We start from the raw sequence: 14,879 nt of genomic DNA on the forward strand, positions 1-14,879 counted from the left end.
ACCCCATTACAATATTAGTGTTTTGATTGTATATGTGTGTTTGGTTAAAATTTTGGTTTCCTTTTTTTGCAGAGACTACAGGACTTACAGAAAGCTTACGCTGAATTCATGTTTAAGTGCTCTGGCGAAGCTATTCAGAAAAGGAATTTGTATGGCTCGGTGCCTGAGTTACCTTCTATACTCCGTAGAAGCAAGGAAGGAAATTTTATCAGGCGCGTGAATGAAGCTCAGGCTATTGACGGCTTGATGCTAAAAACAGCGGTCAATACCAGGTACAGGAAGAAAGAAGCTGCCTTAAACAAGAGAATTCCTGATAAATTATTCAGGAAGCTACACGAGACTCCTGGTGTAGCTCTAGCAGACCATGCTCCTATCTCGGTAGAGAACAGTAATCAGACTCCAGTTGGTTTATTAGTGCCTGCTGAACAAGAAGGCACTTCCAAAGAAAGTTTAGACATTCAAGTGTCAAAATCAAACCTCAACAAAGTTAAAGAGGGTATTCCACCGACTGAGCTTAAAACAATTGGAGCAACAAGTGAAGGTTCTTCTCTGCAACCTTTCAAATACACATTCCAGAGGAAGCGGAAGAGAGAAACTTTAAAAAGTCTCTGATATGGAAATATCACTGAGATGTCTTTGTGGCCAAGCTAGTTTTCTCAAGTTCCTATTTGTAATCTGTCCGTCTGTTTAGAGCAGTATGATTTGGACAGGATTTATTCGTTTCGAACGGAAAATGTTGTAACTTATTAAAGCTTAAATGACCACATTCTTTGTAAAAGAAAGTTGATTTTTGGTGCTAGTAATCCTCCGAGCTTCCGGAGCATCTAATTGCTTCATCACTTTTATAAATTTTTCAATATAAGAGTGAAAACGCTCATCTTTCCCTCATTTGTGATTGCTACTTTCTCTAACTATAGTCAGTTAGCCTCTCAGAACAATAAAAATCTAATTGCTTTGTACGTCACAACTGTATACTATTCTCTTTTTTTGACAAATCAACTATATCCTATTCTTAAGCAAACAAGTCATAATAAAATTAATAAGGTTGTAGAGTAATAATCTCTCCAATCATGTTTCATGCCACACACATTGATATATAATAGGTTGTTTTTCCAAATTTCTTTGTACATCCAACAATATTACAATGTGAACTGTAACAAGTAATTTCTAGTTTTATTTAAAACCGCAACATAATTTTCTTAAAATTAGATGGTCAAACATATTTATCCTACAATAAAGAGAAGGATTTTTTTAAGGATAATATCTTGTTGAGCTTTTGTGGATTATGGTTTTGAAAAAAAAAAACATTTTTTCACGCCTTTCGAGTTTTTAAAACTGTTTGGAGTTGATAGTTGGTTTGTGACTTTATATTTAAATATCTGTCAAAATTTGTGCCTCTATTCATTTGAACCTTAATTTGTTTATGATTTCGACATTTGATTTTAAGATAATTTGTTTTAAAAATATTGACTTTCGGAATTGTATCTTAGTTGTAGCATTTTCGTTAATATTTTTATTGGTTGAAAATCTCGGTACGTGATAAGTGGTATTCAGATCTTAGGTTTAAGATCATATAGAGTTCCTTTTACGTTTGACATGTGGAGTTTGATTGTGTTTCAAGATATTTGACATATTGATTAACTGAATTTATAATCATTTTCTTTTGTTTCCTTCTCGAACTTCTATGGATAATATTTTATTATCATGTGTTGAATTTCGTGGGAGGAGGATTTCGAGGATGTGTAGGAAATATTAGTGGCTGGTGACCCTAATTCGGAGGAGGATCTTTATAACTATGAGGAAGACCATGTCTTGAAGGAAGACCCTCACTAGAACAAAGATTTTAGCTAGGAGAGTCCTACTGAGGAGGATGAGTCAATGGATGAATGTGAACAAGAGGATGAAGATGATAACACTAAGGAGATTTTAGTTAGTGATGATCGGTCACACATTCCTTATGAGAATTTCCAAATGGATAATCGGATATATGATTTGTTTCACATGTTTAAAATCAAAGTCAGCGGTTATCCATGTGCAAGTGTCGTAGAAAGATTCTTGAAGGTGAAGTAGATTCGCTTCTCAAAAACTTGAGGATAAGGATGGAGAGATTTTTGAGCTAAAAGAGAAAATGCATGTGCTAGACGAAGAGCTTAAAGTTGTTATGAAATTTTTAGCTAAAAAAAATAGATTTTATGCGTTTTTTTATGTTTTATTTGCATTCAATAACATGAAGTTGATACTTTAAATCTTAGTTTTTTTTAATTCAAAAACAAATTATTAATAATTCAAATCTTGATCAAGTATATCGATAAGGAAGGTGTGTGTATGGAACCACATCTCACCATCAGTCATAGAACTAGTTGCCTTTGTTATCGAATGAGCTGCTAAATTCGCTGATTGTCTCACAAAATACACATAATAGGACCTCAAGTCATATAGAATTTCTAAGCAATCTGACACGATAGATCCGAAAAAAGAGTTGTCTCGAGTCTTGGTGCGAATTGCTTCGACTACATTGAGGTTGTCCAGCTCAATATAGACTTGTTGTTTTTCCATCTTTTTTAGCCAAGCTGGTGCTTCTCTGAAGGCCAAAGGTTCTGCAACTCGAGGTTCCAAAGTTCCTATAAGCCTTCCACCACATCCTGAGTATTTATTTATTATTGTTTATTCTGTTAGTCTAAAAATCTCTAGTTACTCCAGTTTAGCACTTGTGAAGTTTTGATTCCAAGATTGTTTATATTGAGACGGAATGCCAATACGCTGCATATTTAAGAGAAATTCATAATTCTTTAGTTTTTTAGTGATCCTGCAATTTAAATTAACTTGTAGATAAAAAAATCCATGAGTGCATAGCGAGCAATCTCATTTGTGTAATGATTTTTTCCATACCTATTCTAATCCAAAAGGGACTAATTTAGCTAGATGATGAGCTACATAATTGGCATTTCTACGAACATGTGACCAGCTAACTGAACTAAAACTACAACATAAAGCAAAAATATGGACATAGTATCAAGGTCAGCAAGAAAGATGGCTCTCTTGGAGAGTCGGTTGATTATAAGTTGACAATCTAACTCCAATATATCTTCTTTTAATCTATGCCTTCGTCCTAATCTTGCCTCCATTGCAAGTGCATTTGCTTCTGCAACTTCTCGAAACCAATGTACCCTGACTCTTGTAGTAGGAGCAAAAATTATATCTATTTAACCATGCTTATTATTAGAAGTTGTAGTTATAATGCTTTAGTTAACCAAAATCAAATTTCAATCCTTGATTATTTCTCATTATGATTATTAGAAGTTGTAGTCATAAGGCTTTAACTAACCAAAATCAAATTTCAATCCTTGATTGTAAATATAAAAATGGAAAGATTGTGAAACTCGTAAATCTTTACTACTATAAGCACAACAATTATTGGTAAAAACCTTTAAAACAAATTAATGAAAATTTATTCCTAAGCAGATCAACCATTGATGATGGGCATACCTATCCACCCGCGGTTTATGCCAAATCAAATTACACCAAGGGACCTCTGGGAGCTTAAGTCTGATATTCTCCCATATATGCTTCTGATTTTGTGAATAGGAGTAGTGCTTCATAAGATCATGTCTTCTCTTTTCAGGTCAAAAGGAGGTATGTCAAAGTTATGGAGCCAATACTGTAATCATGTGTGAATGTGATGGATTCTGGAGCTAGGACTTGGCAAAACCCGTGTGCCTGTGGTTAGAAGAGCAGCAACCTTGGCGGTATGACTCGAACAAGATTGCGCAATAAGCAAGTCATTTTTTTCAGTGGTCAAGCATTGATTATGCCACCATGGATCAAACCAAAGAGAAGTTCTAAGATATTGTCAATGTTAAAGGAGATAAACTGTAATGTCAGGGGCCTGAGATTTAGAATTTTTCTCCAGATCCAAGAGCAGTCTGTGGGGATAGTCATTATCCAAAATTCGTGTCTTTTGAGAGCTGTAGAATTGATCCATGAGGGCCAGAGAGATGAAGATTTTCCAACCACTTTACAAAAAAGAGTTAGGATTAGAGCATGATTCCAGTCTTCAGAATTTTTTAGATTTAGACCTCCTTCTTGAAGAGGTAAGCAAACCATCTCCCAATTGACCTTAGCTCCTCCAATTTTATCTGTCACATTTCCATAAGAACCTGGTGAATAATTGTTTGATGAGTGTATGCACAGCCCCTGGGAGAATGAAATGAGGGGACCAGAAGGCCTGTATTGAGAAGAGTATAGCTCTGATCAATTGGACCCTCCTTGCAAAGGAGAGAAAGAGGTTGGTCTAGTTATATGATAACTCCTGGTGGAAGGGCCGCTCCTTCGACATCGTGCCTAGATCCTTCGCCGCTATGGAGGTGTAGCTGTGGTGGGACTCCTATAAAACAACACCGGAAGGGGGGTTTGGATCCCGCGGCACCTCCGGTGTGAAAGTAAGAACTCGCTTTTGGGGAAGATGAAGATAGATATGAATGCAAGGTGGTTGTGTGTGTATATGAGTGTGAGAGAGTGATTACCCCAAAACCTTACCTTCCCGGGGTATTTATAGCCCAAGGATAGGGTTTTGGGGTTGTTACCTTTAAATCATATCCCTTGTTTCTGGGAGCGGAGGTCACATGGCTAGAGTGAATGCTTTACACGTGTCAGTGCGGGACTGGCTGAGGAATGTTCTGAGGATCCTTTGACACGTGCTCTAATTATTCCCATAATTGATGTGTGACAGTTGTCCCCATCATGTGCTTGGGCCAGTGTCTCACGTGCTAGGATTTATCAAGTTTGGGCTCGCGGGACTGCACCGGTCAGGACTGGTAGTGTTCAGGACTAGTCCTTCTAAGAGCTGTGTGGAGTTAGGAGTTCCGGACTAGTCCTTCCAGGAGCTGTAAGGAGTTAGGAGTCTAGGACTAGTCCTTCTAAGAGCTATATGTACTATCAATATTTACTATCATGTGCCCCCACTCCCTTATACATATTTTCTGGATGGGGGAGTAACTTTGGGCTTGTTTGGAGAACGTGAGCTTTTGGTTGTTGTCTTTAGGAGAATTTGAGCATTTCTTGCCCCCCAGTCCGGATTATGTTGAGCTCAGCCAATCAGGACTAAGGTTTGTTGTTTTTGGAAGGAGTTGAGCTTTTCTTGCCCCCTAGTCCGGATTGCGATGAGTTCAGCGAATCAGGACTAAGGTCGTTGTCTTTAGAAGGAGTTAAGCTTTTCTTGCCCCTAGTCCGGATTGCTTTGAGTTCAGCTAATCAGGACTAAGGTTTGTTGTCTTTGGAAGGAGTTGAGCTTTTCTTGCCCCCTAGTCCGAATTGCGATGAGTTCAGCAAATCAGGACTAAAGTCATTATTTTTAGAAGGAGTTGATCTTTTCTTGCCCCCTAGTCCGGATTGTGATGAGTTCAGCGAATCGGGACTAAGGACGTTGTCTTTAGAAGGAGTTGAGCTTTTCTTGCCCCCCAGTCCGGATTGCTTTGACTTCAGCCAATCAGGACTAAGGTTTGTTGTCTTTGGAAGGAGTTTAGCTTTTCTTGCCCCCAGTCTGGATTACGATGAATTCAGCGAATCAGGACTAAGGTCGTCGTCTTTAGAAGGAGTTGAGCTTTTATTTCCCCTCAGTCCGGATTGCTCTGAGTTTAGCCAATCAGGACTAAGGTTTGTTGTCTTTGGAAGGAGTTGAGCTTTTCTTGCCCCCAGTCCGGATTGCTCTGAGTTCAGCCAATCAGGACTAAGATTTGTTGTCTTTGGAGGAGTTGAGCTTTGCTTGCCCCTCAGTCCGGATTGCGATGAGTTCAGCGAATCAGGACTAATGTCGTTGTCTTTAGAAGGTGTTGGGCTTTTCTTGCCCCTACTCCGTATTGCTTTGATTTCTAGAGTCCAGACTTGGAAGTTGAAACGGTTTTTAGGGTTTTCCCCCCAATGATTTGAATTATTACAGTTGTTGGTGGTTAAAAGACGTGTCGTAATTATGATTGACATTAAACACCGTGTGCGATAAGAGGTCAGGATTGTGCCACATGGCGTGGCTTTTGAGTTTTTCATCACGCCTATAAAAGGAGGCCCTTCCCTCTTTCTTTATTTTTTACTCCTTTTCTAATTTTATTCTCTTTTTCTCTCTTTTCTCTGGAGCTTTTCCGGTGTTCGTCACAGAAGCCTCAAAGTTCGCGGCTGTTGATCGAGCCACATCAATCTCTCTGTAATCTCTAATTTGTAAGCTTTTGGTTGTTGTCTTAAGGAGAATTTGAGCTTTTCTTGCCCCTAGTCCGTATTGTGTTAAGCTAGCCAATCAGGACTAAGGTTTGTTGTTTTTGGAAGGAGTTGAGTTTTTCTTGCCCTCTAGTCCGGATTGCGATGAGTTCAGCGAATCAGGTTTAAGGTCGTTGTCTTTAGAAAGAGTTGAGTTTTTCTTGCCCCCAGTCCGGATTGCTTTGAGTTCAGCTAATCAGGACTAAGGTTTGTTGTCCTCGGAAGGAGTTGAGCTTTGAGAAAATATGTGTGTAAGAAGAAGAGTTTAAAGTTGTTGGGGAACATTTAGCTAAAAAACTATTTTTTTTGTTATTTTTATGTTTTATTTGCATTTAGTGACATGAATTTAAGACTTAAAATAGTTGTTGATAAATTAAAAAATAATAGTTACATTTTAAAACTTAAAAACAAATTAATGACAAAAGTAATACAATTTTTTTTATATTTTAATATCAACTACTCTTGGAACTCATCAGTAACATATAGTTACATAATCATATAATTTATTTTCAAAAATATATTTAGAAATTCAAAATTCGAGTCCCCCAGACTTCATAATAAGAATTTCAAAATATAAGGAAATAAAACATTAGTCAAGATAATCAAATGTACACCATTATATTTTATAATTTCATATATTTTTTTCTTAAATAAAAAATATATACAAAAATATAAATAAATACTAAAAGAAAATTCATGTTTTTTATAGAAAAAAGTTAGATCGTGCTAATACATTATCAATATTCACAACTCTAATTTAAGAAATACAGAGAATTTCAGTAATTCCACTTTTTGCCAATTTATACATTAGCAAAAAAATATACAAAATTTGTTTAATTTTACACAAGGTATCAACCTAATATTTTTCTTTTAATTGCTCCTAGAGAGATATGCCTTTATGGAAAAGAGGTGAAGAAAAAGAAAAAATTTACTATTCAAATGTAGTAAACAAATCTAAATTTAAATGGCATTTTGCAGCCCTTAAAATAAGGGCTTCATAAGTAAGTGGCTAAACACCAGAAAACAACTTTGTTTTTCTCCCCTCCCCTAACAAAGAAAACATCCAACAACATTTTTAGTAAGCTTCTTCAACCAATGGACTCCAACCAGGTAACAAAATCGTGCAACCCCATTATTGATGTGTTTAGATGATTGTATATATGTGTTTGGTTAGTTTTTTGGTGCTCTAATTTTTTTCCATTTTGCACAGACTACAGGACTTACAGAAAGCATACGCTGAATTCATGTTTAAGTGCTCTGGCCAAGCTATTCAGCCGAGGAATTTGTCTGGCACCGTGCCTGAGTTACCTTCTATACTCCGCAGAAGCAAGGAAGAAAATTTTATTAGGTACAGGAAGAAAGAAGCCGCCTTGAACAAGAGAATTCCTGACAAATTGTTCAGGAAGCTACACGAGAGTACTCCTGGTGTAGCTCTAACAGAACGTACTCCTATGTCATTAGAGAATAGTCATCCGACTCCATTTGGCGCTTCCAAAGAATGTTTAGATAGTTCAAACCTCAACAAAGTTGAAGAGTGTATTCCCCGGCCTGAGCTTAAGACTACTGGTGCAACAAGTGAAGGTTTTTCTCTGCAACCTTTGAAATACACATACCAGAGGAAGCCGAAGAGAGAAACTTTGAAAAGTCTCTAATGGAAATATCAGTGAGATGTCTTAGTGCCCAAGTTTCTCAAGTTCCTATCTCTAATCTGTCGGTTTGTTCAGAGCCGTATGATTTGTACTTTCTATGTAAAAGAAGGTTGTTTTTATATATGATGCTGGTAATCCTCAGAGTTTCTAGAGCATCTAATTGCTATAGAAAAACAAAATATACACACGTACACTCTTGTATGTATATTACTTGAGAGAAGATAAACAAAAAAAACTGTAAAAGTCTATCAACTTGAACGGTACAATACAGAATATAAAGATGATGTCCACACGGATAAGAACTACCCTGAACAACACTCCTAATACAACACTAATGCTCCTATTTTATTGCAATGACTGAAAGACTAAATCAGATAATCCTAACAACTATATTTATTTAATAAAACATGTTTAGATTAAATATCCAACACATGCCCCCCTAATCTAAACATTTTCACCAGCTTGCAGAACTTGGCGTAAATGCAGCAAGATTCTCAACTCCAATCTTCTTTCTCATTTCTTCAAACTTAACTCGACCCAAAGCTTTAGTTAAAATATCTGCTCTCTGCTCTAGTGTCACAACATACTTAACCACCAGCTTACCACGTTCAATGTATCCGCGAATGAAATGAAATCGGACATCTATGTGTTTGCTTCTTCCATGCAGAACCGGGTTTTTCATGAGTTCTATTGCCGATTTATTATCAACATGAAGCACTACAGGTCCAAGTCGTTGTCCCAGAATTTCTTCCAATAATCCTTGAATCCATATGCTTTGACAGGCGGCCGTAGTAGCCGACATGTACTCCGCTTCACAAGAAGATAGAGCTACCACCCTCTGTTTCTGCGATGCCCATGATATCAAGCTTTTGTTCAAGTAAAAGCACATCCCCCCAGTACTTCTTCAATCAATCACATCACCTGCTAAATCACTATCGTAGAATCCATACAACATATTTCTGTTCTTCTCATTCGTATACACTAAGCCGTAATGGACAGTACCCTTCACGTACCTTAATATATGTTTCACAGCTTGCTGGTGTTTTTCCGTGGGATTTTGCATAAACCTGCTCACTACACCCACGGCGTATGAAATATCCGGGCGAGTGTGAGTTAAGTAGCGTAAACTCCCCACAATGCATCTGTAATCTGCCCCCCTCATCCTTGTCCAATTGAAGTTTATGTTCCATTGGGCACTTTGTTGAGTTGCAACCCAACATATTAGCTTTTTCCAGCAATTTAATAGCATATGCAGACTGCTTAAGAGTGGTGAACAGGCCTCCTTGATGCACTTCTATACCAAGATAAAAAGACAACAACCCCAAATTGCTCATCTCAAATTATCTGTTCATTTGAATCTTAAAATCTTCGATTTCTTGCTTATTAGAGCCAGTCACCAAGAGATCGTCTACGTATACACCAACTATAATTATATTCCCATTTACTGACCTTGTGTACACTGCTTGCTCGTGTAAACATTTTTTAAAACCCAATGTACATAAACATTTGTCAAGTCATTCATTCCAGGCCCGGGGTGCTTGATGTAGCCCGTATAAAGCCTTTATCAGCCTATAAACCTTATTTTCTTCCCCTTCTTTCACAAACCCTTCAGGCTGCATAACGTATACCTCTTCAGGAAGCTCCCCATTCAAAAATGCGGATTTAATGTCAAGATGGTGTACTACCCATCCCTCCTTGGCCGAAAGAGCTAACAACAATCTAACAGTATCCAGTCGGGCCACCGGAGCAAAAACCTCGTCGTAATCTATTCCCTTACGCTGAACATAACCCTTCGCGATAAGACGCGCCTTACATTTTATCACATTCCCTTCTGGATCCCTTTTTTGTTTATATACCCATTTCAAACCAATGGGCTTATGTCCTGCTGGAAGATCAGTAAGGACCCAAGTGTTATTCTTTTCTATTATTTCAAACTCCAGTTTCATAGCCTCGTCCCACTCTCTTTCACCCGCTGCTTCCTTGAAACATATTGGCCCTTCAATCTTTAGCCGCATCAGTTCATTAATCAACTCTACTATCTCAGTTTCATTATAAATATCATTCAGCGATCTGAATCGCTTTGGTGTACTATTTTCTACAGATGAGGCCTCTGTGACTTGAGTTGTTGAGGTTTCGCTGGGTACACCGCTTGTTATAGTTGACATTTCTGCATTACTCCTTTGTGAAATGAATGGTGAGACTGATGATTGCATAGGTGTTGCAGGCTTCTCGTCTGCATCTTGCACAGAATCTTCAACTTCTGGGAAGCTGGGCATCTCGACATAATTACCTGGAATGATCACCTCCTTTTCTTCTCCTTGATCCCATGCCCAGAAAATATTTTCTTGAATCACCACATCCCGACTTACATGTACTCTTCCAGTTTTGGGGTCAAACAGTCGATTTCCTTTTGTTCCTGGTTCTTTACCCAGGTACACTACCAGTTTACCACGATCATCTAGCTTCTTAATATGTACAGCAGGAACTTTCATATAAGCCGTACTTCCAAATACTTTCATGTGTCTCATATTTGGTTTGTCTCCACTCCACGCCTCATATGGTGTTCTCCCATTTAAGATACGGGTTGGCAATCGATTTAGGATATAAACCGAGTGGCGTACTGCCTCCCCCCATAGAAATGCTGGTAGTTTTGCCTCCTTTAACAAACTTCTTAGTCATTGTAACAACAGTACGATTCCTACGCTCCACCACCCCATTTTGTTGTGGGGTGTATGGCGCAGTATAGTGCCTCTGAATCCCTGCCTACTCACAATACACATTAAAATCATTTGAACAAAATTCTCCTCCCCGATCCGTTCTCAAAATCTTTATCTTATTTTCAGTTCCATTTTCCACAAACGCCTTGAATTTTTTAAATATTTAAATGCACTGCTTTTATCTTTCAACATATATACCCACATTTTCCTACTAAAATCATCGACAAATAGAAGAAAATATCGATTACCTCCGGGAGTTACGGGAGATATTGGCCCACAAATATCTGCATAAATGATCTCCAATGTCTTTCTCGAAATGAATTTAGCCTGCACTGGAAACAGTTTCCTGGACTGCTTCGACAAAAGGCAACCATCACATCGTGTTAATGGCTGCATTAACTTCGGGAGTCCATATGTCATCTTATCCTTGGACATGAGTTCTAATGCCTGGAAATTAACATGGCCGAGTCGGGCGTGCCACAGCCAAGTATCCTCCTCCACTTTGGTGATAAAACACGCTGGTTTGCTCTCCTCAAGACTGATTTTATATAATCGGTTCTCTGTTCGTTTTACTTTCATTAGTAACCTGCCACTCCGCACATACACCCACAGGTAATCATCCTCTAGTATTACTTTGTTTCCAATTTCCGAAAGTTGACCCAAGCTAATGATGTTGTTACACAAACTCGGAATATAATACACATCCGTTAGAGTTCTCTCTTCTCCGTTTTTGCACTGAAATGACACCGTTCCTTTTCCTTTTATTGGTACAGTGGACCCATCCCCAAATTTTACATTTCCTGTAATTTGTTCGTCTAGTTCCTTGAATTTTCCACGCTGCCCAGTCATATGGTTGCTAGCGCCATTATCCAAATACCATATATATGACTCCCTCTGTGCTCCTGTGTTTGCACGTAATTGTGGAATCATCATGTCTTCAACAATACAGAAAGAGTTTCTGACTTTCCGACTTCAGCTATCAGTAACGTTGGTTCATCCTCATATGTCTTGGAGAGGTTTACTTCCTTCGGGTTTGCCTCCCTTTCCCTGCGGGGCCTGCGGCATTCTGCTGCAAAATGACCAAGACCCTGGCAATTAAAACACCGCACTCTGCTCCTGTCCCGCACTGCACGATACCCTTCCTTTGCCCGATATTCTCCATTTCCTCGAGCCCCATCTCTGTTTGTTCTCTTTAGCCATTCATCATGCGTCAACAATAGCTGACCCTCATTATTTTCCTTCTTCCTCCATTCCTCCTCGGTTAGAAGTAATTGTCCATGGCTAGTCTCAGTTCCCCCCTTCAGCCTCTCTTCGTGAGTTGTGAGTGACCCAATGACCTCTTCAACCGACATGGCCTCGAGATTCCCAAATTGCTCGATGGCCGATGCTATTTGCAGAAATTTTGAAGGAACCGCTCTGAGAAGTTTTTTAACCACATAAGCTTCCTCAACCGTTTCTCCCAATGCTCTAATATTGGTAACCAAGCTATTTAATTTCAGATAAAATTCATCCAGCTGCTCATTCTCCTTCATACGTATTGATTCAAATTCACACTTGAGTGTCTGTGCTTTAGCCATCTTGACCTTTTCAGCTCTCAAGGACATTGTTTTGATTGCATTCCAGGCCTCCATAGAAGTCTTCTTTTATGCGATTGACAAAAATATATCTTCTGGAATGCCTTGATAAATTACTGCCAAGGCACGCTTGTCCATCTTTTCGTCAATGGCAGCTTTAGGATCCTTTGGAGCGATAGCATCCCATATACCGTGAGCTTGCATGAACACCCTCATCTTTAAAGCCCAAGCAGTATAGTTTGATTTGGACAACATCGGATAGCTCAAGCCGAAAGATCCTTCCTTAGTCTTGTTATTGTCCATGATGGTGCACAAGAATCGTAGTTGTAAGCTCTGATACCAAGTATAGAAAAACAAAATATACACACGCACATGTATATTACTTGAGAGAAGATAAACAAAAAAAACTGCAAAAGTCTATCAACTTGAACGGTACAATACAGAATATAAAGATGATGTCCACACGGATAGGAACTACCCTGAACAACACTCCTAATACAACACTACTGCTCCTATTTTATTGCAATGACTGAAAGACTAAATCAGATAATCCTAACAACTATATTTATTTAATAAAACATGTTTAGATTAAATATCCAACAATTGCTTCATAATTTTTATTAACTTTTTCTATATAAGAGTGACACTGGTCCTCTTTCTTTCATTTGCCATTGTTAGTTTCTCTAACTACAGTCAGTTAGTCACAACTTACATGTTTCTCTAACCATAAAAATTTACTATTAGTCTTTCAACAAGTATACATGCTTGGTATGTCACAACTGTAACCTAGTCTTTTTTTTACAAATCAAATGTATCATATTCTTAAGCAAACAAGTAATAATGAATTATATGATGCTGCTTTAAAAAATAAGGTTGCAGAGTAATAATCTCTTCAATCATATTTTATGCAGTATATATTGATTAATGAATTCCTTAGAGAATTATTATTTGATAGAGATATAAAATACACATATTTATTTTATTTTCACAATATGTTATTACAGATTTTAATTATTTAATTAAAAAACGATTGCACATTTTTTAATTAAAAAGACGTTAAAAGTCAATGAAGTAGTTCAAAGTAATTAACTGTTGTCCGAAATGATTCTATAGTCGAATCAGATTTAAAATCATTTTTTTACAAATTTTAAGTGTTAAGCAAAATATTCAAATATAATTATTATTCTATATTAGCATCAAATTTTTTGATTTTTAAAATTAAATTTTACAATTTGTGATGAGATTTTATTATATAATCTTATTTTTTAACAAACTTGGTTGATATAGAATAAGTTGCTTTCGTTAATTTTCATGTGCATCCAATAATATTACCACGTGAACAGTTGTGAATGAACAATCCAAGTCTTATATGACATGGTAGTAGGCGTCTAGTCGAGATTAATTTCTATTTTCATTTAAAAGAGCTATAAAAACTTAGCAATATACTATTTTTAAAAACTCGATGTTCAAGTAAATTTATTGTATAATACAGAGCATTACTTTATTTATTATTTCGACGTTAATTTTAATATATTTGTTTTAAAAATGTTGACTTTAGGAACAATATCTTCGTTGAAACATTTTATTTAATATTTTTACTTAGTAAAAATTCTCGGGATGTGACAACCCGCAAACCTTAGGTATGCCATCCGGTAGACTATCTTTTATGTTTGACTCGTGAATTTTCGATCGTATTACGACATATTAATAAACTAAATTTATGAATAATTTCTTTTTTTTCCTTTCTCGAAATTTAATGAATAATAATGATTATTATATATGTTGGACAAGAGGATTTCAAGAATGTTGAGAAACTGTTGGTGTCCGATGTCCCTAACTCGGAGGGGAATCATATCTCATAGGAAGACCCTAACTTGGAGAAGGATCCTAACGAGGATAAATATCCTAATGAGGAGAGTCCTACTATAACCAATGAGTGAGCAGTCATTCATTCTCTTTGAGAATTCGCAAAGGAGAGAAATGCATATGGGATCTGTTGCACGTTTAGGAGTTTCAAATCGAAGTAAACAGTAGCCATGCGAAAGTGTCCTAAAGAAATATTTTAGGGTGAAGTAGATTCGGATTTGCAAATATTTGAGGGCAATGATTGAGAGATTCATGAGTTAAAAAGAGATGTGCTAGAGGAAGATTTTGAAGTTGTTAGGGAACTTTTAGCTAAAAAATTAATTTTATGTTATTTTTATATTTTATTTGCATTTAGTGACATGAAATTAATACTTAAATCTAACTTAGTGTTTATCATATCCGTGTTGATTGTTGATCGATTAAAAAATAATAGTCTTATTTTAAAACTTTAAAACAAATTAATGAGAAATTTAATATACAAAAATATTATTTATTTTAATATCTAACTACTCTTCGAACTCATCAATAACATATAGTTACATGATCATATCATTTGTTTTCAAATATATTTTCAGAAATTCAAGATTTTTTGTATCATAGGTAACCCGCAGCCACTACCCTTCGGGTGCGCACTGAGTAAACCCTACGGGCTCACGCAATATTCTGCAAACCACGTGTACCAAGGTAAATTGTATTTAAGCGACAGACTCAGGAGGCATAATCATAAATTCCCCTCCCGTGGAATTCGAACCTGTGACCAAGAGAATAGTTATCTCATCTTTAACCAACTGAGCCAACCCTTACTGGCCGAGATTCAAGATTCGAGTCCC

The 14,879-nt window shown here is 37.1% G+C and overlaps 1 protein-coding gene across 1 annotated transcript; it reads right to left on the reverse strand.

Annotated features, from left to right (window-relative positions):
• Nucleotides 1-11,538: 11,538 nt before the first annotated feature.
• On the reverse strand, nt 11,539-12,240 carry LOC141718296 (uncharacterized). The gene has a single exon (XM_074520680.1). It carries the CDS (start codon nt 12,238-12,240, stop codon nt 11,539-11,541), a length of 702 nt encoding a protein of 233 aa, XP_074376781.1.
• Between the last annotated feature and the right edge of the window lie 2,639 nt (nt 12,241-14,879).

The sequence above is a fragment of the Apium graveolens genome, chromosome 4, assembly GCF_009905375.1.
Source record: "Apium graveolens cultivar Ventura chromosome 4, ASM990537v1, whole genome shotgun sequence".
Classification (NCBI taxonomy): Eukaryota; Viridiplantae; Streptophyta; class Magnoliopsida; order Apiales; family Apiaceae; genus Apium; species Apium graveolens.